The sequence below is a fragment of the Peromyscus californicus genome, unplaced genomic scaffold (genome assembly GCF_007827085.1).
Source record: "Peromyscus californicus insignis strain IS unplaced genomic scaffold, ASM782708v3 Scaffold_8__1_contigs__length_139910024, whole genome shotgun sequence".
Taxonomy (NCBI): domain Eukaryota; kingdom Metazoa; phylum Chordata; class Mammalia; order Rodentia; family Cricetidae; genus Peromyscus; species Peromyscus californicus.
In genome coordinates, this window is record NW_026294606.1 from 40410047 (window position 1) to 40431777 (window position 21731).

Genomic DNA, 21731 nt, shown 5'->3' on the forward strand with positions numbered 1-21731 from the left:
ATTAAGGTTGATGGACAAGAAACTAGGGGAATGGGTAGACCTCTGTAAAACTGATAGAGAGGGGAAGCCATGGAAGGTGGTTGGTTCCGTTGTATAGTGGTTAAGGACTACAGCAAAGAATCTCAGGCCAAGGATGTCATTGAAGAGTACATCAAATGCAAGAAATGAAGAAATAAAAATTTTGGCTCAAAAAAATAAATAAATAAAAAGAAAAGAAAAAGAAAAATTCAGGAGGGGAAAGGTCTCCAGCATGGCAGTTTTGCAGACTAGTTTATGTCAACTTGACACAAGCCAGAGTCACTGGAATGGAGAGGGCGTCAAGTGAGAAAATACTTCTGTAAGACTGGCAAGCCCATAAGGCATTTTCTAAATTAATGATTGATGTGGAAGGGCTGGGTCCATTGTGGGTGGGGCCACCCCTGGGCTGATGGTTCTGGGTTCTGGAAGAACGGCTGAGCAAGATGCAGGGAACAAGCCAGTAAGTAGCACTGCCCCAGGCATCTGTGTCAGCTCCTGCCTCCGGGTCCCTGCCCTGTGGGAGTTCCTGTCCTGGCTTTCTTCAGTTGCTGAACTACAATGTGAAGTGTAAGCCAAATAAATCATCCCTCCCCAACTTGCTTTTTGTTCAGGATGTTTCATCACAGCAGTAGTAACCCTGACTACGATGGTGGCCGTTGAGACTGGTTAGGACGCCAGCGTTTTTGGGTTAGCGCCTTCCCCGTGACCCTAACCAGCCCCTGTGTGTTCAGCATCAGGTCGGTGGCTCCAAAAAGTGCTTCTGCCTTGTCTCCCCCACTCTCCCCTGGAGATATTATTTGATGAGCCTCCGCTTCCTGTTTCCCAGGCACCGTAAGCCGCCTCTCACCACCACTGTCTACAGACAGTTCCGTGCCAACTGCTGCCCTCCATGAGCAGGCACTCTTCGCTAGTACAGCATCTCTTCTGTTTACAGGTTGTCTGTGTCCTGAGAACTAGTACAGCATCATCTCTTCTGTTTACAGGTTGTCTGTGTCCTGAGAACTAGTACAGCATCTCTTCTGTTTGCAGGTTGTCTGTGTCCTGAGAACTAGTACAGCATCTCTTCTGTTTGCAGGTTGTCTGTGTCCTGAGAACTAGTACAGCATCATCTCTTCTGTTTACAGGTTGTCTGTGTCCTGAGAACTAGTACAGCATCATCTCTTCTGTTTACAGATTGTCTGTGTCCTGAGAACTAGCTCATGCTTTTGGCTAATCCTGGAATGAACTTTACTCACACTCCATTTCTCCCCACATCCATGTTTAATGCCATTAAGGGAGAGAGATTTAAGTGCATAATACTGTAGGCAAATTTCTAAATGGTCTTATTAAATAAAGAACACAGAGCCAAATGTAGGGGTGAAAGCCTTAGATCAGGGAAATAGGAAAAGCCACCAGCCAACCATACCTCACCAACTCTGCAGCTTCCAAAGAGAGTGACTTCCTGTCTACCTAGGGTTATATGTCTTGCTCTTCTGCCATCTGATTTGCTCTCTGTCTAACTACATCACTTCCTCTTCCTGGCCAGCCCTGTCACATCCTGTCTGTACAAGCCTCCAGAACTCTATGGTTGGTACTGTGATTAAATGTGTGTCACCACGCTTGGCTCTGTTTCCAGTGTGGCCTTGAACACACAGAGATCCTGCCTGCTCAGTGATAGGATTAAGGGCACATGCCACTGCTGCCTGACTTCTTTGTTTACTTAAAATGGCTTGCTATTTCCTCTGATCTCCAGGCAAACTATATTTATTAACGCACAAATAAAATATCACCACATAATACACCAGAAGCTGAGCCCAACCTCAGAGAAATACAGGGGTTGTCTTTTCAAGTAACTCATTTTAGAGATTAACAGCCCATGGATAATGAAAACTCTCAGGCAAAGGCACACAGTAAGTGTTATGGTTTGAATGTGAGCCATCCCTGACAGGCTCCATGGCCGAAGGCTAGTCCCCAGCTGGAGCTGCTCTTTTGGGAGGTTGTACAACCTAACTAGAGGATGTAGTTTACTGGGGATGAGTCTTGAGGATTAAACAGATCCTGTTTTCTGATCCACCGAGCTCTGGGCCAGCAGCCTCATACTCAAACTGCCACCACAGACAAGTCATAGACCAGCTGCTGTCTCCCCAGTCACAGTCGCCTGTCCCCTCTCCAACCATGAGCCAAAGTAAACTTCCCCTCCCCGAAGTTGCTTCTTGGAGGTATTTTTTTTTTTTTTAAAGATTTATTTATTAATTATGTATACAATGTTCTGTCTGCGTGTACGCCTGCAGGCCAGAAGAGGGCGCCAGATCTCATTACAGATGGTTGTCAGCCACCATGTGGTTGCTGGGAATTGAACTCAGGACCTCTGGAAGAACAGCCAGTGCTCTTAACCGCTGAGCCATCTCTCCAGCCCTCTTGGAGGTATTTTATCACAGTGGTTTAAAAAAACAAACTAACGCAGCAGGTGACAGGGCTGGACGCAGAGGGCGTCCAGCCATCCTTCTGGTGCACTGGTGAAGGTACAATCGATAATAAGGCGAGGTGAACTTGGGACCAGACGGTAAGAAGGATGTTTAAGGGAAACCCACCAGGTTATCCTCACTGGCTGGCTGAATTTGAAGTAACTAAAGTAGCGCCATCTTGTCCTGACTCCATTTGTGTCTCTTAGACATTTCTCAGCTCTCAGTGCCCCAATAGCCACATCAGCATTGGCGGCTCATTTGGGATTTCCATGACCCTGACCATGGTCCAGATGTCTTGACCAAAATAATTAATGTTCTTACAGACTAAACAGAAACTAAAATAACTGAACAGGGTATAAATCAAATCGTCGTGTTGTCTGGAATAACCACTATGTTCTGCCAAAACAAACGTTACATGGTTACATAGTTACTCTGGTCTCATCTAACATTGATGTGATTGTGTTTTGTTTGTTTTAACTTTAAAAACACTACCCCTGAGCTTCAGCACCAAGAGTCTTTCTTCGGTGTTAGCCTTCCAAAAATAAAGAACTCAGTTTCACCTTATATGCATGTATGACTTTCTCCCCTATCCTGTTACAGAGTCTCATGAGTTAGACAGTACTTGGGGACCATCTTGTGCTACAACTAGATAACACCTGAGATTTCTAAGAGAAAGTTCTCTTCCTTCATCATTTCATAGTATCTCCTGAAGCAAAGCCCTTTTCCCTCACTGCCTCCACCTTTCCGTGGAAAACTATAACGCCACTACCATTTTTCTGCTAAGGTGGATGACCAGCTGTGCCCAGATCAACCCTTACATCTCAAGCTGCGGAGTTTTGGTGGCTTAAGGCCGTGCTGTGGAATTGATCTCAGCCAAAGAAAGCCTCCCTGCCCAAGATATTTCTACCTCTGCATGGGGTTTGTGGGGGTCTCTGGGACCACAACAGCCAGCAATGTAGTGACCCAAGGGAGGCAAGAAGGTAGTTTGGTTCAACTCGACCCAGTAACCAGTGTTGGTTCAAACTTGGGGAGTCTGACCCTGAGTAGTTGACCTTAGACATGTTTATGCACGGTAGGATTTGCTGAAAATTTTCCTCACGATAATTAACTCAATCCCCTGTGCACAATAAAACTTGAAACATCAAAACTCTTTGTAAAGCACACGTGACACCTTCCATATTGTCATATTCAGGATAAGGGTCTGGGGAGCATCTTTTGTGGTCTCTGGTCACCAGGCTACTAACCGCATCTGCTCCATGCTTTCTGGATGGAAAACAGGTTATGCATCCCTCCCTTTGAAGGGGACAACCCTGTGTGTTTAACCTTCCTGGATCCCCTGTTGCTTATCTGTGACTGCATGAACCTCTGTACCTCCCACAGGGGTGTGGGGGGCATGCAAGGACTGGTCAGTGTGTACGTATAGAAGTCTGTGGCTTGTGCCCAAGGTCCGTAACTCTAGAAGGTCATCCTACTTCCAGAGCTCACTGTGGGTATGGCAAAGGCCTCTGCTGACTATTACATTCCAGCACTTCTGTCTGCCTCAACTTCCCCAATGGTGATTCGCAGGCATTCCCCAGTAACTGTATTACACTCTTCCTCTGGAACATCAGAGACATGGATTCTTAAAAGCATGTGTCAGTCCAAGACAATTTCAGAGGATCCATGAAGTCAGAACTCTTCAATGCTTCTAAAAACAACGTTCACATCTTTGCACGTTACATGTAGACTCAGAGTTTCCTAGATGTTAAGTGACGCGTGATGACAGTGTCCTATCCACTGGAAAGTGTGCTTTTGTGTTACTATGCTTAAAATGTTCTTGACTCAATTCCTCTTATATTAAATGTTGATAGATACAACCCACATAAAAATTCTTAGGGGTCCTCAGTTATTTTCAAGAGTACAAATAGTTTATGAGATGAAAGCATTTAAAAACTTATGCTTGAAGCAAACATCATGTATAACCAGGTCTATGCCAGAAGAGAAAGGTAAGGCAAGTTTGTTCATTGCCATGCTGGGGATTGAACCCAGGGCCTTGGTCATGCTAGGCAAGTACCCTTCTCCTGAAGTACTGGCCTCAAAGCTAAGGTTTTGTTTTATTTCATTTATTTTTTATTATTATTTTAGACTTTTATTAGCAGGTGCTTTCAGTTTATTAACTTTTTTGGAAAATAACATTGTAAACTTTCATTACAAATTTTAAAAAAGAAGTTTAAAAAAATCTCAAGTTGACTAGATATTAAACAATTTTGAAACTTTTAAAGGTGGCCTGGTGGTGGTGTCACATGTCTTTAACCCCAGCACTTGGGAGGCAGAGGCAGGTGGATCGCAGAGTTAGAGACTAGCCTGGTCTACAGAGCAAGTTCCAGGACAACCAAGCCTGCACGGAGAGACCCTGTCTTGAAAAAAAAAAAAAAAACACAAACAAACTAACAAAAAAAAACAACAAAAAACAGAAAACAAAACAGAATTTTAAAAGTGTATTTGAGAAAAACCAGGCTTAAAAGAAATAGTACCCCAAAGATACATCTTTAGGTAAAAGTAACAAAACCCTATGGTGCATAAACAGTGCTGATAGTTATGGTGTATCTGGTCAATGGAAAAAGTAAACACTTAAGGTCTTCAGCTCTAATCTTCCTTCTTTTCTTATTGCTGGAATTTTGTTAATTTCTTCTTGTTGGATGACTAAAACAGATGATGGTAGGTAGAGATACGAACCCTGTCTACTCAGCCCTGCTCTTCTCAGCCTCCGGATTCTCAGCTGGTGGATCGGCTACTTTTGTCTCTTTACCTTCTTATGATTCTGGTGTCTCTGGCCCTTGTAATGGTAATTGAAATTTTACTAGTTGTGTTCTATCCCAAACTCTGATACTTGGAAGGCCTTACTTGCCAGACTTGACTTGGGGCTCACCCAGCAGGACCAGCCTTGTCTCTGAGAACACTTATAACAATTAGTGGCGAGTGATAAGCTTTGGGTGGTAAATAAATTTGAGCAAACAATTCACCAAGAAGCTGGATAAGAAAGACTAAGTCTTGAAATATGGAGAGACGGCTTGGAAACAGACGTTTCTGGGATTCTAGAAGGCCATGTACTGTTGTGTACATACTCTGAGGAGACCTGGAGGTGGCACTAAACTCTCATGGGAGCTAATCACAAGGTCCTGTGCAACCTGATCCTTACAGGTCCTGTTGGTCTGGTCTTCTTGACTTCCAGAGCTCAGCAACCCCACAGCCCCAGTGGGCTTCCCATCATAGTCATGCTAAAAGGCTTCTTTCAGCTGGGACACACACACACACACACACACACACACACACACACACACACACACACACACCTACCTCAGATCCCAACCAGCATCTCTCAGTAAATTGTTGTTTAGCAGCTCAGGTGGTAGCCAGGGCAGGTTGCAGCCTCCAGGATCTTAGCCAAGGAAAGTGGGGGTGGGGAGAAGGCAAACCACTTCTCCCAATACCATGGTAAGCCTCTCACCACAGAGTCTAAGTTGAAGTTTATTCTTGCCAGCTGGGAATTCCAGCACAGTTAACACTGGCAGCTAAGGATGTCTACACAGAGACTACATTTCCTTTATATAGAGTGTCAGGGACAAGGGTAGAATCTCTAGTTAGTGGAAAAATACAGACCCCCATAAGACAGGGAACTGGATTGTCTTATAGTCAGGTTGCCTAGCAACAGGACATTGAGTCAGAGCCCTTGACCCTTTCACCCTGTGGACATCCTATACAGACATCCTGTTAGCTTGTCCCACCTTATGCAGATGACAGCTTCCTGCTCCCCGCACCCTGCAGGAACTATATAAACCCTCCTGGAGAAATATAAAGTTGCACCTTGATCAGAATCTAGACTTGGTGTATTTCCTTGTATCTCCTGTCCCTACATTCCCTCCTTAGGGTGGTTGAGTACTCGTTTAAGCCCTGCTGGCTGGGGCAATAGAGGTGTTTCAAGTTAGAATGACAAAATAGCCTGTATCATGCTCAGACCTCAGCATGTATGGCTTTTTTCAACTGTAAATCTACAATTTTCTAAGAATCTCACAAGAAACACATTTACATTAATGGGCATGTCTTTGGCTCCTTGTTCAAACCTTGTGGTCCATGGTTTTTTACCTTATCAGGTAGAAATCCTATCCAAGACACCGAAGGGGCCACCTTTAACTTCATTTATCAAAAAAGAGGAGAAAAAGAAAAGAGAAATTTTCTTAGCAACTCTTTGAGATGTAACTTGAGAGCTAGCAAATCCTAAATGTAACTCTCTCTTGAGATCCCCACATTCACACTTGAGTGTGTCTTTCCCTTTCCCCGAGTGCCTCTCTTTCTATTATTTCCCGTGCTTAAGTCTATACTTTAGGGTCAGCAGGTAAAGGCACTCACCACCAAGCCTGACCACTTAGCGTTCAGTCCCTGGGACCCACATGAAGGCGAACACTGATCCTGAAAGTTACCTTCTAACCTCTGCCTACGTGTGCTCCCACACTCACCTGCCCCCAATCAATCATTCAACCAATCAAAAGAAACAAATGTAATAAAAAAAATTTTAATCTATGTTAAAATCTCTTCCTAAAAAACTCCATTCTGCTTCACGCTGGCTCGTCCTGAGGTTCTTTTCTGTCATGAAGCCAAGAATCCCATCTTCACTTGAGTATCTGAAAAAGGAAAATGTCCTCTGGCTGCTGTAGGTGACACTGTGGAGCTGTGTCTCCAATCCAGGCCCCACGGCCACCAACAAACCCTAGCTGGGCAGCTGGTGAGCCAATAGGCTTCACGTAGCCACAGGTGGTCAGAACCCCACTACCAGTCTCCCAGCATTCACAGCACCCACCCCAAGCTTGGCCCCCCACTTTGAGTTCTCAGATACAGCAAACTCTTGACATCTGAAGCCAAAAGGAACTTCCCGCAGCTTTCTAAGAACAGAAGCTGAGACATAGAGTATGTTCCCGATGCACTGATAATTTTCATAGGAGGGAACAGTTGTCTCATTGTGAGTTTTATGTACACATTCCCAGAAACGCATCTTTAACACGCTCAGCTGGTTTTCCACATACTTAACTCATCTGATAATTGATTTTCAGTCTTGCTCACTTTCCAGAGAAACTAAGGAAGGGGCTTGGAAAAGTCTGAGTCGTCCTTGTCCCATTGTTCTACAAACAACAAGCCTTTTGTGAGCCCCACCGCTGCCACAGAACTGGCACACACCGTGGTGCTCGGGGACTCAGAGCATCAACCCCCAAGATCTCTGAGGCTCAAGGTGCATGATAATTCAAAACAAACAAAACAAACAGACACCCGACAGCACTTTGGAGATAAGGACGGAAAGGAAGGAGGAGGTAATCATTGTTTTTGAAGTTTTAGGTCACAAGCTCTCTCTTGGAAGTTGACCACAACATTAGCTGACCCATTTTTCCCTCCCTAGGTTGCTTGAAGGCACTGCAACTGCTAACTCTGGCTAACAGTGATGGAGGGAGGATTCCAGGCAGGGTGTTTGGAGAGGCAGTGGTGAAGAGAAGCAGAGACCTCAGAGCTGGTAGAGACGGTGGTGAGCGGCCTTGGGATAAGTCCTGGGAGTCCTGACAATTTACAACATAGTGTTCCATATCTTTAAAGGCAGTTGTCCTCTGAATCTCACATCCCTTGAGTCTCAAGGTGCCACCCCATTGTCTCCCAGTTTGCTTCTGGCATTTCTCTGACAAGCATCCCTCTCCAAGTCCTCATGGGGGGTGGGGGCAAGATTTCCACTCAGTTCTGAGATAGGGAGTTTCTGATCCCACCTAGTCACTTAAGAGTCTCCAGAAGCAGGGCATACTGGCCCATGCCTTTGATTTTAGCACCTAAAAGGCAGAGGCAGATGGATCCCTGTGAGCTCAAGGGCAGCCAGGTCTATATATTGAACTTCAGGGCAGCCCAGGGTAACATAGTGAGACCCTGTCTCAAAACAGTCCTCAGCAAAGCTGAGCTCACAGCAGCAGCCCAATGAACTTGCCCTTCGCTGGTTCTTCCTCCTCTCTTTTCTTTCTTCCTCACTGTGTTTCCTGAGATCACCTCCCAGTACACTGCAGGCATCCAAATCTTTGTTTCAGGGTCTGCTTTTGGTGAAGACAGATGAGACAAGAGGTTAACTAGGGTGCACAGAGTGGCTGTGGTAAGAGGAAAGGGGATGAAGGCAGCCCATTTTTTAAATGACTGGCCTTGAGTCCCTATACACCCCTGAGCTCCTGCTTCCTGTCCCAAATGCTGGATCATGAAGTGTGGTGGGGTGTTGCAGCACCACACTCGGCCTAATAACAGATGAGTAGGCTGCTGCTGAAATGTCTGAGTCCAGCTTTGTTCACAGCATCCCACAGCCTGTCGTCCAGAGGGAGAGGCGGCCCTCCCTCCTTGGGCATGTGCACACCAAGGCCACAGGACAACGAAAAGGCCAGAGTGAGCAAAAACCAGAGGTGCCACAGAGGCTGCAAGGGGCAGAACTCAGAGAAGGTCTCGTTTAGTCCCCTCCTGTATCCTCTGTCTACTTTGCTCAGTCCAACCTTAGTTCATTGGCTTCTGCTAAGTTCCCTGGTGACCCTTTCATCTTCTTCAGACCATCTCCTTTCGCTTCATTTCCACATCCCTCACAAATATGCAAAATCCCATCATACTGTCCTAGGCATGGGGTTGGTCAATAGGAGCATTATTGCAGAATCGTATTGTCAAACGTCATAGGCCGTATCTGATGTATGTTAATTGTGTGTGCTCCCTGAAAGAGCAGTTGGCCATGAAGTTCAATGGCAAACCAGTTAAGAGCCCAGAACTTGCATGGCACTTGCTCACTTCAGCCTTTCCCTTGACTCAATTTAACCAGAACTGTCACAGCTGGCCGCTGCCTCATCACCTGACAATTCTGAACAAGAATAAGACAAAAAGCTATAGAAGCCTGTGGGTATAACTCAGCAGTCTAACATGTGCTCAGCATGGGGGGCCTTGAGTTCAATCTCCAGCACACACACACACATACACACACTAAAAATGCATCAGAAATGTAAATGAGAGAAATAAAAGCATAAATGATTTATTGTGTTCAGAAACATGTAGAAAAGTAACAGATAAAACAATTCTACAGCATGGTGGCTCGTACATTAATTCCAGTACTCAGGATGCTGAGACAGGAAGATTGTTTTGACTTCAAGGCCATCATAGACTACATAGTGAGTTGCAGGCAGGCCTGGGCTACACACTGAGACCTTGTCTCAAAATAAACAGATAAAATAATAAAAGTGATGTGCAGCCAGCTTGGTGGCACATACCTATAATCCCAGCCTTGGGGGTTGGAGGCAGGAGGATCATTTCAAGGTGATCCTCAGCTGTACAATGTGCTTGCTCCCACCCCCATAAAAATCCTTAGATTTGTTTGCTTCTGGAAGGCGTTGCAGAAGTTACCACTCTTCAGTGACTTTTGAGGGAGGAAGACGAATTAATCGTGCAGACAAGAAGGGGCAGAATGTCCTGGAAGAGGGAAGATAAGCACTGTTATCTAGAGGTGATGGTTTGAGTAACCACACCAATTCCAGATCCTGCCTGCTCGTGGGACAGCAGGAAGGCTGCAGGAAGAAGAAAGAGAAAGGCTACTTTTCTGTCAGCTGAGCAGCTGCACACGAATCTACTGATATTTTAATTATTTCTTGCTGCCCCACGGCCCCTCAGTCAGCACCCCACAGGCCACTCAGGCCACGGCCTGGCGGGGCTTCCGGTTCCATGACCCCGGTTCAGCCATGACCTTGATATGTAGGTTTAAATTAAGTCTCTATCGTTCTATTTATCAATAAGACTCACAAGTCAAAGGCTGGGGTGAAAATTTGCCAGCTCAGAGAGGCTGAGTAGCAACTAGCTGACCTTGCTTTTTGACAAGAGACACCGCAAGAGACATATCTCTTCATGTGTCCCAGAACCAAGAGAGCTCAAACTCTAGTCCCCGCCCTTTCCTTCCATTTTATCTTCTCCATCCAAATTGCTGGCTTCTCCATGACCAATTCTGCTCAGCTAGTCACTGGCTCCACCCCTGATTCAAGGTATAACTTTATTGGGCAGGTCTCAGGAGTGTCAGAGTGTGATCAAAATATCCCACAACAAGAGACTGTTCCCCTTTCTCCAACCTTTTGACACTGAGACATATTTGTCATCTACAAAGTACACACTGAAGGAAAAAACACACACAGAATAATCTCATATGAATTTGTGTTGGGCCACCCACTGCCAGGCAGGAATATTTTTTTAAGATTTATTTTTAATTTTTAAATGTGTATATATGTGTATGCCCAAATGTGGGTTTGTGCACATGAGTGCAGATGCTCAGAGTCCAAAGGAGGGTAGCAGAGCCCTGGGAGCTGGAGTTACAGGTGGTCAGGAGCCAGGTCCACACAGGTCCTTACAGGAGCAGTCCGTGTTCTTAACCACTGGGACATCTTCCCAGCCCAACTGACAATATTTTTATCCTTCAATCTGATAAGCCAGGATGGAACATTTAAATGTATTATATAAATCGTTTTAAAATACAAATTACCCACAACTGATGAGGCAAGGATTCAGAACTAAAGACCTGATATTTTGATAATATACATATCCTGTAGGTATGAATAAGATCAATGTGGCATTTCTGATTGACAATCAGACATACAGGGATTGTTACCTTCTAAGCCCCTCTTACCAGTCCTTAACATACAGAGAATTTTAAACAAAAAGTAGTATAAACAGATTTGTGGTGGGAACAACCCACATCCTGACAGTCTAGTGGGCCAGCTGGGGTAGCTAGCCTTGATCTTAATCATAATAATTGAAAGATAAGCCAGGCTGCAGTGGCGGACGCCGTCAAATCCCAGCACTCAGCAGGCAGAGCCAGGCGGATCTCTGTGAGTTCAAAGCCAGGGCTGGTCTACAGAGGGAGATTCAGGACAGCTAAAAAAAAAAAAAAAAAAAAAAAAAAAAAAAAAAAACTACACAGAGAAACCCTGTCTCGAAAAACTAAAAAAATTAAATAATAATAATTAAAAGATAAATAAAACTAAGAAGGAATTTTGTCAAAAATATAAAGCCATTATTTTAAAATTTATTTTTAATTTATGTGTATCCATGTATGTCTGCCATGTATGTGTGAGTGCCCCAGAAGACCTCTAGAACTTGAATTACAGATGGTTGTGAGCTATCATGTAGGCACTGGGAACTGAACCTGGGCCCTCTGCAAGAGCAGCCAGTGCTCTTAACTCCCCAGACTCCAAATATAATACAGTTATTCACTTTAATTTCTAAAACAGCCCATCCTCAAATCAGACAGTAGCTGACTTGGACAGCTCCAGTCCAGACTATACCAAGCGGTTTAGCATGTTTATGCCCTCTGATCCAATGGTACTACTTTGGAATTGGATCAAACAGCGTATTAGGAAGTTATTAAGTTTATGGACAAAATGCATTATTCTTTTGTTTGCCTTTTTTCAGTCTGGTTCCGGTGGTTCTGGCCTACTACCTCCCACATCCATAGTGTTCTGGGAATCTGAGCCACAAAACACTTGTCCTTCGAGCCGGATTCGAACCAGCGACCTAAGGATATCCAAGTTACAACCTCTACAGTCCTCCGCTCTACCAACTGAGCTATCGAAGGATGACTTGTATGTGTTCTAACAAGGTCTCAAGTAGCTCAGACTGGCTTCATATTTCTACATTTGTGAATGGTTTTAAAATTTTGATCTTTCTGCCTCCACCTGGGATTACCAGTATGAGTCACCATGCCTTATTTTAAACAATGCTGAAGAAAAAAAAACAGTAAACAATCCACGATCTTGGCAACTACGTCCTTTTTTTTTAAAGCAATGCTTTGAATTATTCAGGAAAACTTACTGATTGTTTCTATGATGTACACAAATGTAAAATAAATACCAGAACAATATGTGTCAGATGTCATTAATTGATGGGTTCATGGTGGTTTCGTTTATAAAATTGTTTTTCTTCTTTTTCCCATTTTTCTGTAGTAAATGGAAATTCAAAACTACATAAGGAATTGCTGATCTCACGAGTGACTTTGGCAGGGGAAGTTTTTGTGACTGTGCCTTTGTGCCACCTTGAAGGTAGAATCCTGCGCCCACACAGCAGCTCCTGAGAGTGTCTCGTGGAGAGGAAGGAGGTCAGCGATGCAGAGCTGGAGTCATTGTGGCCCCAACCCTCTAATTATTCACAAATGTAATGATAAAGCAGTTTTCTTTCTGGGCTCCTATTCTTTTGCCCGCTTTGCTTCAATTACTCTTCCAAATGCCTCCTACTCAGCATAATTCAAACAAGGTATTGTTAACATTAGTCTTTTGCTTAAAAAACAAACAACAAAAACAAAACTCTCCACAACAACAACCATAAAAAAGACACACACAAGAAAAAGACCAAACTCTCTTTTGTTTTGTTCAAACAACTTCTCTATATGTAGTTCTTGCAAGCCTCCATCTTGCTACTTAGCCCAGGCTGGCCTTAAACTTACAATTATCCTGCCTCCTGAGTCCTGAGTTTCCACGGGTGAGCCACCGCACTGGGCTTATTATCATTTTCAGTGTCAAAAAAACTGAAGCTACAGGAGTAGTTAACTGGTTGATGGCCTCACGTCTCGTTTTAGTCACTCAGGCTTTCTTCTGTCTTTTTGTCCCTGTTCCCTCTATTCAGTCCAGCTCTTCAACGCATACAGTTCTCTTAGAGGAGGAGGATGGATCCGAACCACCGGGCCACCAATCCCTAGTTCACGTCCTTGGAAATTTTTTTTTTTCCTGAGTAAATACACTTGGCCCCCTGGGGGCAGGCTTCCCTAACAGCACACAACCCCTTGCTTCTGCTGACTCTAACTTTGACCCTGGGGCCACAAGCAGCTTTTTCCCTTGGTTCCTCTGGCTCCCACTCCTTTTTCCTCTGTGACCTCGAAGTCGGTAGGTGCTTCTCTCTCAGCTCAGCGAGCCTCCGTGCTCGGCTTTCTGTTCCTCAAGCCCTTGGGCCCTGCCTCTCTCTTCTCTCTAGACTAGGCAGGATTGTAGCTCACTATCTTTGTAACTCGCAGAGATCATCCTCCAGAATGTCGGGCTTACAGGTGTGAAATACCACTTCCCTTTTTTCTCCGTCTCTCTCTCTCCTCCATTTCATTTCATGTATCCATTTCTAGCTCCATGGTTTTATTTTTATTATCATTTCTAAGCATGAATAACAAAATATTCTACTCAATACGGTTTTATTTTATTTCTTCTCCTCCTCCTTCTTGTAAATGTAGAGATTCCACCATTTCTTCTTTTATCTGTAACTGTGCCTCACGGCTCCCTTAAGGAGACAATGGAGGGCTGTAGGACCGAGTGTGCTGTTTTGTGCATGCCTGACCAGACTTAGAAAAGGGTGTGGATGGGCACTGTTGTAACAGGGGCTGAAAATTACCCTGCGGGGGAGATAACGAACGCTCTAGGTTGGAAAGACCTGATGGAGAACAGGGCGCTCGCAGAGCCCATAGTTACCCCCTTGACCGTTTATCTCCCAGCCTGAAGCTCCTGGCAGATTCCATCAGCAGCCGGTTGCCCCAGCAAGGTTGGAGATGGCAGTTTCCCCCAACCCCTGCCTCTTGGCTTGTCTGCTCACCCTCGTGGTCCTGCAGCTGCCCACACTGGATTCAGGTATGTCTCTTTTCTAGTCATCTCTTTCTTGCAAGGTTGGAAGATCCCTCTAAATGTCAGTGACCCGGTTTGGCTCCAAGTGGGGACATCCACTAGAGTCCAGAGGATCCAAAGGAAATCTCCCCGGGTGGTAGTTCATGCCTGCAGTCCCAGCACTAAGAAGGCAGAAGCAGATCTTTCTGGGTTCAAAGCCAGCCTGGTCTACATAGAGATAGCCAGGCCCGCCCGTTGGAAGACCCTAGTTGTTTTTTCTTTAAATCAAAGAAAAATGGAACTCTGGGTGTGGTGGTGCACACCTGCGATGCTAGTTGGGAGTTGAGGGCAAGAGAATCAAGGCTGCAGTGAGCTGGAGGCCAGTTTGGGATTTGTGAGAACCAGTCTGAAAAACAAACAAAACAACAAAAGGAATAGCAGACAGCTTGAGCTCCTTACTTTACTAGAAGCCTGGTCCGTATAGATCCTCCACCCTGTCCCATCGTCCCATCTGACCTTATCTATCCTGGCAGCTCCCTTCGATGTGACCGCACCTCAGGAGCCAGTGCTGGCCCTAGTGGGCTCAGATGCGGAGCTGACCTGTCGCTTCTCCCCAAACGCGAGCTCGGAGCGCATGGAGCTGCGGTGGTTTCGACAGACTAGGTCTCCAGCGGTGCTTCTTTACCGGGCTGGCCAGGAGCAGGAGGACCAGCAGATGGCCGAGTACCGCGGGAGGGCCACGCTGGTGACCGACGGGCTCCCGGACGGCCGCGCTACACTGCGGATCCGGGGTGTCAGGGTCTCGGACCAGGGCGAGTACCGGTGCTTTTTCAGAGACAACGACAGCTCCGAGGAGGCCGCTGCGCATCTCCAAGTGGCTGGTGGGTACACAGCGGGCTGCGTCGCCCAGTCACCGCGCGCCAGGACGCCCACTTTAGGAACCACAGCGCTCATTCTCCAAATCACCTTGAGTTTGAAGAAGGGAGGCCGGCGCCGAGTGGGAGATGAGTGGGAAGGGGCTCAGCTAAGCGGGCGGAGTGCTGAGCGAGATGGCGTTCCTGAGGATACCTCATTTTAGTTATCTTTCGCACTTTTCCCTCTAGAACAGGGCTACTTCCTCGGAGAAGTACATAAGATCCTTAATTTAATTTCGTTTTCTGAGACAATACCTACTGTATAGCTCTGGCAATCCTCCTGCTTCTACTTCCGCAGCGCTGGGATTACAGGTGTGCACCGCTACATCCGGCTGTTACACTCTTTTACAGAGTACACCATATTTCACTGGGTCAGTTCCCAGAACTGGTTTAAATTGTGCATGTTTTCACGTTTACGTAAGGCTGTGCGAGCATCTCAAATGCTCTGAGCAGCTTCGTGGGTTAGTGCATAAGGATTGGCCCTCTAGCATTACAGGTGGTGCGTTGCTAATGTTCTTTATCCACCCCCAAACGGTTTTACTTTGACTCATATTCTCTCTCTCTCTCTCTCTCTCTCTCTCTCTCTCTCTCTCTCTCTCTCTCTCTCTCTCTCTGAGATAGTAAGGAAAGAATACACTGAACTCTGACTTCTCTGCTTGCTAGAGATCAGAATCGAGCAAACCTCCCACTCCGTGTTTCCTTCTGTGAAACCAGTAAGCTATATCCGACAAGAATTCGCAAAAAGGAAATAAAGATTATTATTATTCACTTATTAGCTAATAACTGAAAAGTACTTTGGCAATGGCATCATATACTTTTAAATTAACTTCTACGTCTTAGACCAAGATGTATAATACACATAACCTGCCTTTCTTAATTTATTGTTAGTTCATTTATGTACGTATTTAACTTGACTACTTTTGAAACCCGGCAGCTTAAGAACGCTTTAAAGGCCAGAATCATGGGTCTAGAAACAGCCTCTTCAAAAGAAAGTCATTCCCACACCGGGAGTCGAACCCGGGCCGCCTGGGTGAAAACCAGGAATCCTAACCGCTAGACCATGTGGGAGATGCTGTACACTCTCTTCTCTTGCCTCCTCCTCCCAAGGACAGGATTACAGGTGTACACACCTTTAGGTACCGGAAACGGAAGCGCTTTATGAGTGTAACTCTTTCTCTAGCCCAACGGTACGTTTGCCATATTTTGCCACACTTAATATACCACATATAACTCTCACGTCATTTTAGGGAAGTGCATCTTAAAAATTGATTATATATATAATCTCTGTCTCTCTGTCTCTCTCTCTGTCTCTCTGTCTCTCTGTCTCTCTCTCTCTCTCTCTCTCTCTCTCTCTCTCTCTCTTTCTGTGTGTGTGTGTGTGTGTGTGTGTGTGTGTGTGTGTGTGTGTAAAGTGGGTGAAGTGACAGCCTGTAATTCCAGCAATTGCGAGATGGAGGCAGAAGGATCAGGAGTTCAAAATCAACCTTGGCTACTTGGAACCTCATGAGTTCCAGGGCAGATTGGCAGCATAAAACCAAGCCTCAAATAACAGAAAAACCCACCTAGATATTTGTTGCTGTCTGCCTTTAATCCCAGCCCTGGGGAGGCAGAAGTGGGAGGATCTCCGAGTTTGAGGCCAACTTGGTTTTCAGAAAGCATGGGTTCCAGGGCAGAGAGAAGCCCTCCCTGTCTCTAAAATCAAACAAACAAACAAACAAACAAAAAAATCAAAGCCGGATGGTGGCGCCACTCGGAAGGCAGAGGCCCTATGTCGATTTTTGTTAGGGCATAATTGTGTGAGAAAAGATGAGGTTGAAACCATTTAAGAAAATTCCTGAGTCAGCATCCTTAATAAAGGAAAGTTAAATAATCAACTACAAATCACAAGGAGGAAAAAACAAAACAAAACAAAAACAAAAACAAAAAAACAAAACCCCAAGCCTGTTTTCAAGAATATAGTCCTTTGGGGACTGAAGTTGTGGTTGGTAGAGTGCTTGCTTAGCATTCACAAAGCCCTGGGTGGGATCTCTAGCACTGTGAGAAAATGGTTGTGGTACCACCTGCCTGTGACACCAGTACTTGGGAGGCAGAGGCAAGAGGATCAGAAGTTCAGGGTCATCTTCAGCAGTATAATGAGTTTGAGGCCAGCCTTGGCTATGTGAGTGCCTTTCTATAAAGGAGAATACTTTTCTTTCCATTTCTAAAATTTCTAACCGTAGTTGTCTCACCCCCCAAATCATTAACTTTTAACTAAAGCACGCTTTCTTGACTCTGGAGCTCCTAACCACCTCTTAGCCATTGTTCTTGCTGCTTCTGATGGTTGGACAAGTACCCCGTGTCTACCCAGCAGACTTTTGCTTATGTTGAAGGGCTTGATCCCAATAAGACACCCTCCCTGAGAAGGCATAATAAATTATTTTTTATTGATTCTTCAGTCTTCACACAGAAGGACTAGAGGAATCCCACCTATTCCCAGTCCTTTTGCATCCTCTCTGTCTTTCTCAAACTAAGATCATCATGCCCCCGGGGAAAGTTCCCACTGAAAGATTAAGGCCAGCTTCTCTCTCCATAGCTCTGGGTTCCGATCCTCACATCACTATGGGAGTTAAAGAGAATGGACAGATCCAACTGAATTGCACCTCCTCGGGGTGGTTCCCAGAGCCAGAAGTGCAATGGAGAACTCCCTCAGGAGACAGAATTCCAGTCACAGCAGAGTCCAGGAATCGTGATGAGGAAGGCCTGTTCACTGTGGCAGCCTCAGTGATCATCACAGACAGCTCCATAAAGAATGCGTCCTGCTGCATCCAGAATCTCCTCCTTGGCCAGGAGAAGGAAGTAGAGATCTCTGTACCAGGTCAGTGGATTGAATATTGGACTGCCATGTTGACAGAGACTTGGGACAATAGACCTGGGGCCCTGCTCAGAAGGGACTTCATGGCGGAGTTGTCTACATCTTCCCCCAAGCTCTTGCCTGCTGCCTTGAGGGAAGCCCTACCAACTTCATTAGAATAAAGATACTGAGGGTTGAGCTGTACCTCCCTCCCTCCCTCCCTCCCTCCCTCCCTCCCTCCCTCCCTCCCTCCCTCCACCCCTCCACCCCTCCACCCCTCCACCCCTCCACCCCTCCATCCCTCCATCCCTCCATCCCTCCATCCTGAGACAGGGTTTCTCTGTGTAGCTTTGGAACCTGTCCTGGAACTCACTTTGTAGACCAGGCTGACCTCGAACTCTCAGAGATCCTCCTGCCTCTGCCTCCCCCGAGTGCTGGGATTAAAGGCCTGCGCCACCACTGCCTGACGAGCTGTATCTCATTGACAGAGTGCTTGTAGCATGCATGAAGTCCTAGGTTCTACCTCTAATATGCCATACACCACCCCCATGCCGATCACATAAAAATTCCAGAACTTCGAACTGTTTGGGGGGCACCCAGGCAGGGGGATCGGGATCCGTCCCTGGTGCATGGGCAGGCTCTTGGGAATCTGGTGCCTATGGTGTGATGCTTTTGCAGCCTTGGTGCAGTGGGAAGGGACTTGGACCTGCCTAGGCTCAGTGTGCTGGGCTCTGCTGACTCCCCATGGGAGACCTTGTCTTTGGGGATGTGGGGATGTGGGGTAGCTTGGGAGGGAGGGCTGGAGGGTGGGAGGAGGGAGGAGGTGAGATCTGTGGGTGGTATGTAGAGTGAGTAGAAACTTTCTTAATAAAGAAAAATGAAAAAAAAATCCAGAGCTTAATTTTAGGATAAATGGGTGAGATATAGAAACTTTGTCCCTGGGGGCCTTCTGGACCAGACCCTTCTTCAATAAGTAGAGACTAAATGCCTTTTCAAATTTACTTGCTCTCCCTGAACCTACCCTCCCTTCCTCATCCCACACCGGAGCTCCGGATAGGCTGCCAAGTTCCTCCAGGAAGCAAGCTCTTTTATCATTCCCTAGTTATCACCTCTGGTTTAGCAGGAATCATTCCTTGTTTATTGGCCAACAAGTCCTATCCTGTCAGGCATGTGGTCATTCCTCTTCCTCCTTTACCTCCACCGCCTCAGTGGTGGTTAGCAAGGGATTTCTGTGACACTGAGTGGCCCATTAGATTTTTATTTCTCACGCTCTGGCCCTAGATGGCTCTCAGTGCTTGCTTCTGCCCAGGGTCAAATCTCTGAAACGCTCAGCATGAAGGAGTAATCCTTGCTGTGGGAGGTGGGAGGCCTTCAAGGGCATCCCCATCTCGACCTCCCTTTGACACTAGAGAGAAGCTGAAATTATTCAGTGTCCCAAACAATGTCCTTTTTGAGCCTGTGTTTGTGTGTTTGTTTGTTTGTTTGTTTGTTTGTTTGTTTAGCTCCGTTTGTGCCAAGACTGACTCCTTGGATAGTAGCTGTGGCTATTGTCACACTGGCCCTAGGATTTCTCACCATTGCATCCATATTTTTCACTTGGAGACTATACAAGGAAAGAGCCAGAGAGCGGAAGAGTGAATTTGGCTCTAAAGGTAAGTCACAGTGCCCACCAGGGCTTCATGTTACAGCTTCCAGGGAAGGTGGGAGTCAGGCCTGTCCAGATGACTTCCAGCAGGAAAACGCTGGATTTTAGAATTCTGAAATTGGAAGCAATTATAAGCCTTCTAAAATTACAGGTACCTAATGTGAAGAAAATTGGATGTGATATAGGCAGAGTTGTTATTTTATACCTTATGTTCTCTCACAACCCAGCTTCAGGCCCTCTGGCCAATTCTAAGCCCATTTCCCAGGAAGACCCTTATGATTACGATCTAGTCCTAAGCCAGGAGGAACTTCCGGATGGTTTCTTAGAAACACTGTTTTTGCTGGCAGCCTTTCTGTTCCTGGTTCACAGGCAGCGTCTGTCACTGGGTCACCATGGGTTAAACAGTGTCTCTTTATGTGGTTCTCATTCTGGTCTTCCGCCTTCCGCTTGCCTGGTATAAAAAGCCACTGAAATAATTTTGTTTGTTTTCCAGAGAGACTTCTGGAAGAACTCAGTAAGTTGTCTTCTTGTTTTTGACCCCCTCCCCCCCCCCCCAGATTTTCTCCTCCTGTCTGTTAACACACCACTGACAGTCTCTCTTTCTTCACATTGCAGGATGCAAAAAGACCGCGCTGCATGAAGGTCAGTGGTTCTGAGCTCCTCACTGCCTCTGAAGCCCTAGCTCGGGAGTCAAAGACCTGTGAGGGAGGCTTGACCCCGAGAACACTCAAACGTCTTCTTTAGTTAGTGATAGGCTACGAAGGGGGACAGTGACAGTGAATGGCCTCTGCACTTCCCACGAGGCATCCAGAGGACCACAGAAGATGGCTAGCAGAAAAGCGCCTCTGACAACATCCCGTAGGGCAGTCAGTTCTTAAGTCATTCCAGAGTTGCCAGTGAGAGGTGGGTCTGGGGAGAAGGACAGCAAGTGAGCGGCCAGACAGCTTTCCTGCTACAGGGATTCATCAGCTCCTACAACTCTGCTCCTTGTATTTGGGAAGGAGACATAGGCCGAGTACCATCTTGCCTTTGCTGATGCACTCTCTCTCTTTGCCTCCAGTTGACGTGACTCTGGATCCAGACACAGCCCACCCTCATCTCTTTCTGTATGAAGATTCAAAATCAGTTCGCTTGGAAGATTCGCGTCAGATCCTGCCTGATAGACCAGAGAGATTTGACTCCTGGCCCTGTGTGTTAGGCCGAGAGACCTTCACTTCAGGGAGACATTACTGGGAGGTGGAGGTGGGAGATAGAACTGACTGGGCCATTGGTGTGTGTAGGGAGAATGTGGTGAAGAAAGGGTTTGATCCCATGACTCCTGATAATGGGTTCTGGGCTGTGGAGTTATATGGAAATGGGTACTGGGCCCTCACCCCACTCCGGACCCCTCTCCGGTTAGCAGGACCTCCTCGCCGGGTTGGGGTTTTTCTGGACTATGAATCAGGAGACATTTCCTTCTACAACATGAGTGACGGATCGCTTATCTATACTTTCCCCAGCACCTCTTTCTCTGGCCCCCTCCGCCCCTTCTTTTGCCTGTGGTCCTGCGGTAAAAAGCCCCTCACCATCTGTCCAACTGCCAATGGGCCTGAGAAAATCACAGTCATTGCTGATGTCCAGGACACCATTCCCCTGTCCCCGCTAGGGGAAGGCCCTGCTTCTGGAGAAGCAGATACTCTCCATTCTAAACTGATACCTTTCTCACCTAGCCAAGCAGCACCTTAATGGCTATTCCAGCTCCACAATTTCCTTTCCTTTGACTACTCCCTCACACTCTGAAGCTTCAGTTGCCAATTTCCTGGAGTCCCGTTTCTACCTGGGGGGTGGTGATTAATTCACCCGGGAAGGTGTTGCTGCTCGTGACGGCAGGAAGAAAGGCTTTCTTTTTTTTTTTTTTTTTTTTTTTTTTTTTTTTTTTTGGTTTTTCGAGACAGGGTTTCTCTGTGTAGCTTTGCGCCTTTCCTGGAACTCACTTGGTAGTCCAGGCTGGCCTCGAACTCACAGAGATCCGCCTGGCTCTGCCTCCCGAGTGCTGGGATTAAAGGCGTGCGCCACCACCGCCCGGCAAGAAAGGCTTTCTTAACGTGTTTCTGTACCAATACTGGGGAGACTGAGAGGTGATTCCTAAACTATTTCTGGTGCCCAGAGCCCTTCAGATCAGAGTCTACATAGGAGGACTTGGCAAACCCCCCGAGGGACCAAGAGGCGATTAGGTTGGCATGAAATTGTGGCAGCAACATTTGG

At 46.3% G+C, this 21731-nt stretch overlaps 1 protein-coding gene, 2 non-coding genes and 1 pseudogene across 6 annotated transcripts; 2 read left to right on the forward strand and 2 right to left on the reverse strand.

Annotated features, from left to right (window-relative positions):
* LOC128103116 (40S ribosomal protein S12-like) overlaps window positions 1–613 on the forward strand; it is a 1387-nt pseudogene extending 774 nt beyond the window's left edge.
* Window positions 614–11440: 10827 nt separating this feature from the next.
* On the forward strand, window positions 11441–21364 carry LOC128103062 (butyrophilin subfamily 1 member A1-like). Of its 4 annotated transcripts, none has more exons than XM_052727140.1 (8): window positions 11441–13399; window positions 13993–14125; window positions 14632–14979; window positions 17585–17866; window positions 19345–19494; window positions 19981–20001; window positions 20103–20129; window positions 20548–21364. In XM_052727140.1, exons 2-8 carry the CDS (start codon window positions 14047–14049, stop codon window positions 21210–21212), a joined length of 1572 nt encoding a protein of 523 aa, XP_052583100.1. In that variant the 5' UTR covers window positions 11441–13399; window positions 13993–14046; the 3' UTR covers window positions 21213–21364. The 4 variants fall into 4 exon arrangements, with proteins under 4 accessions (XP_052583100.1, XP_052583101.1, XP_052583099.1 ...); XM_052727141.1 differs by having other exon boundaries at window positions 11441–12618; XM_052727139.1 differs by having other exon boundaries at window positions 11441–14125.
* Trnay-gua (transfer RNA tyrosine (anticodon GUA)) lies at window positions 12011–12099 on the reverse strand. The gene is given in 2 exon segments: window positions 12011–12046; window positions 12063–12099. It is a non-coding gene; the product is annotated as a tRNA-Tyr (tRNA).
* On the reverse strand, window positions 16009–16080 carry Trnae-uuc (transfer RNA glutamic acid (anticodon UUC)). Its single transcript has one exon. It is a non-coding gene; the product is annotated as a tRNA-Glu (tRNA).
* Window positions 21365–21731: the final 367 nt, after the last annotated feature.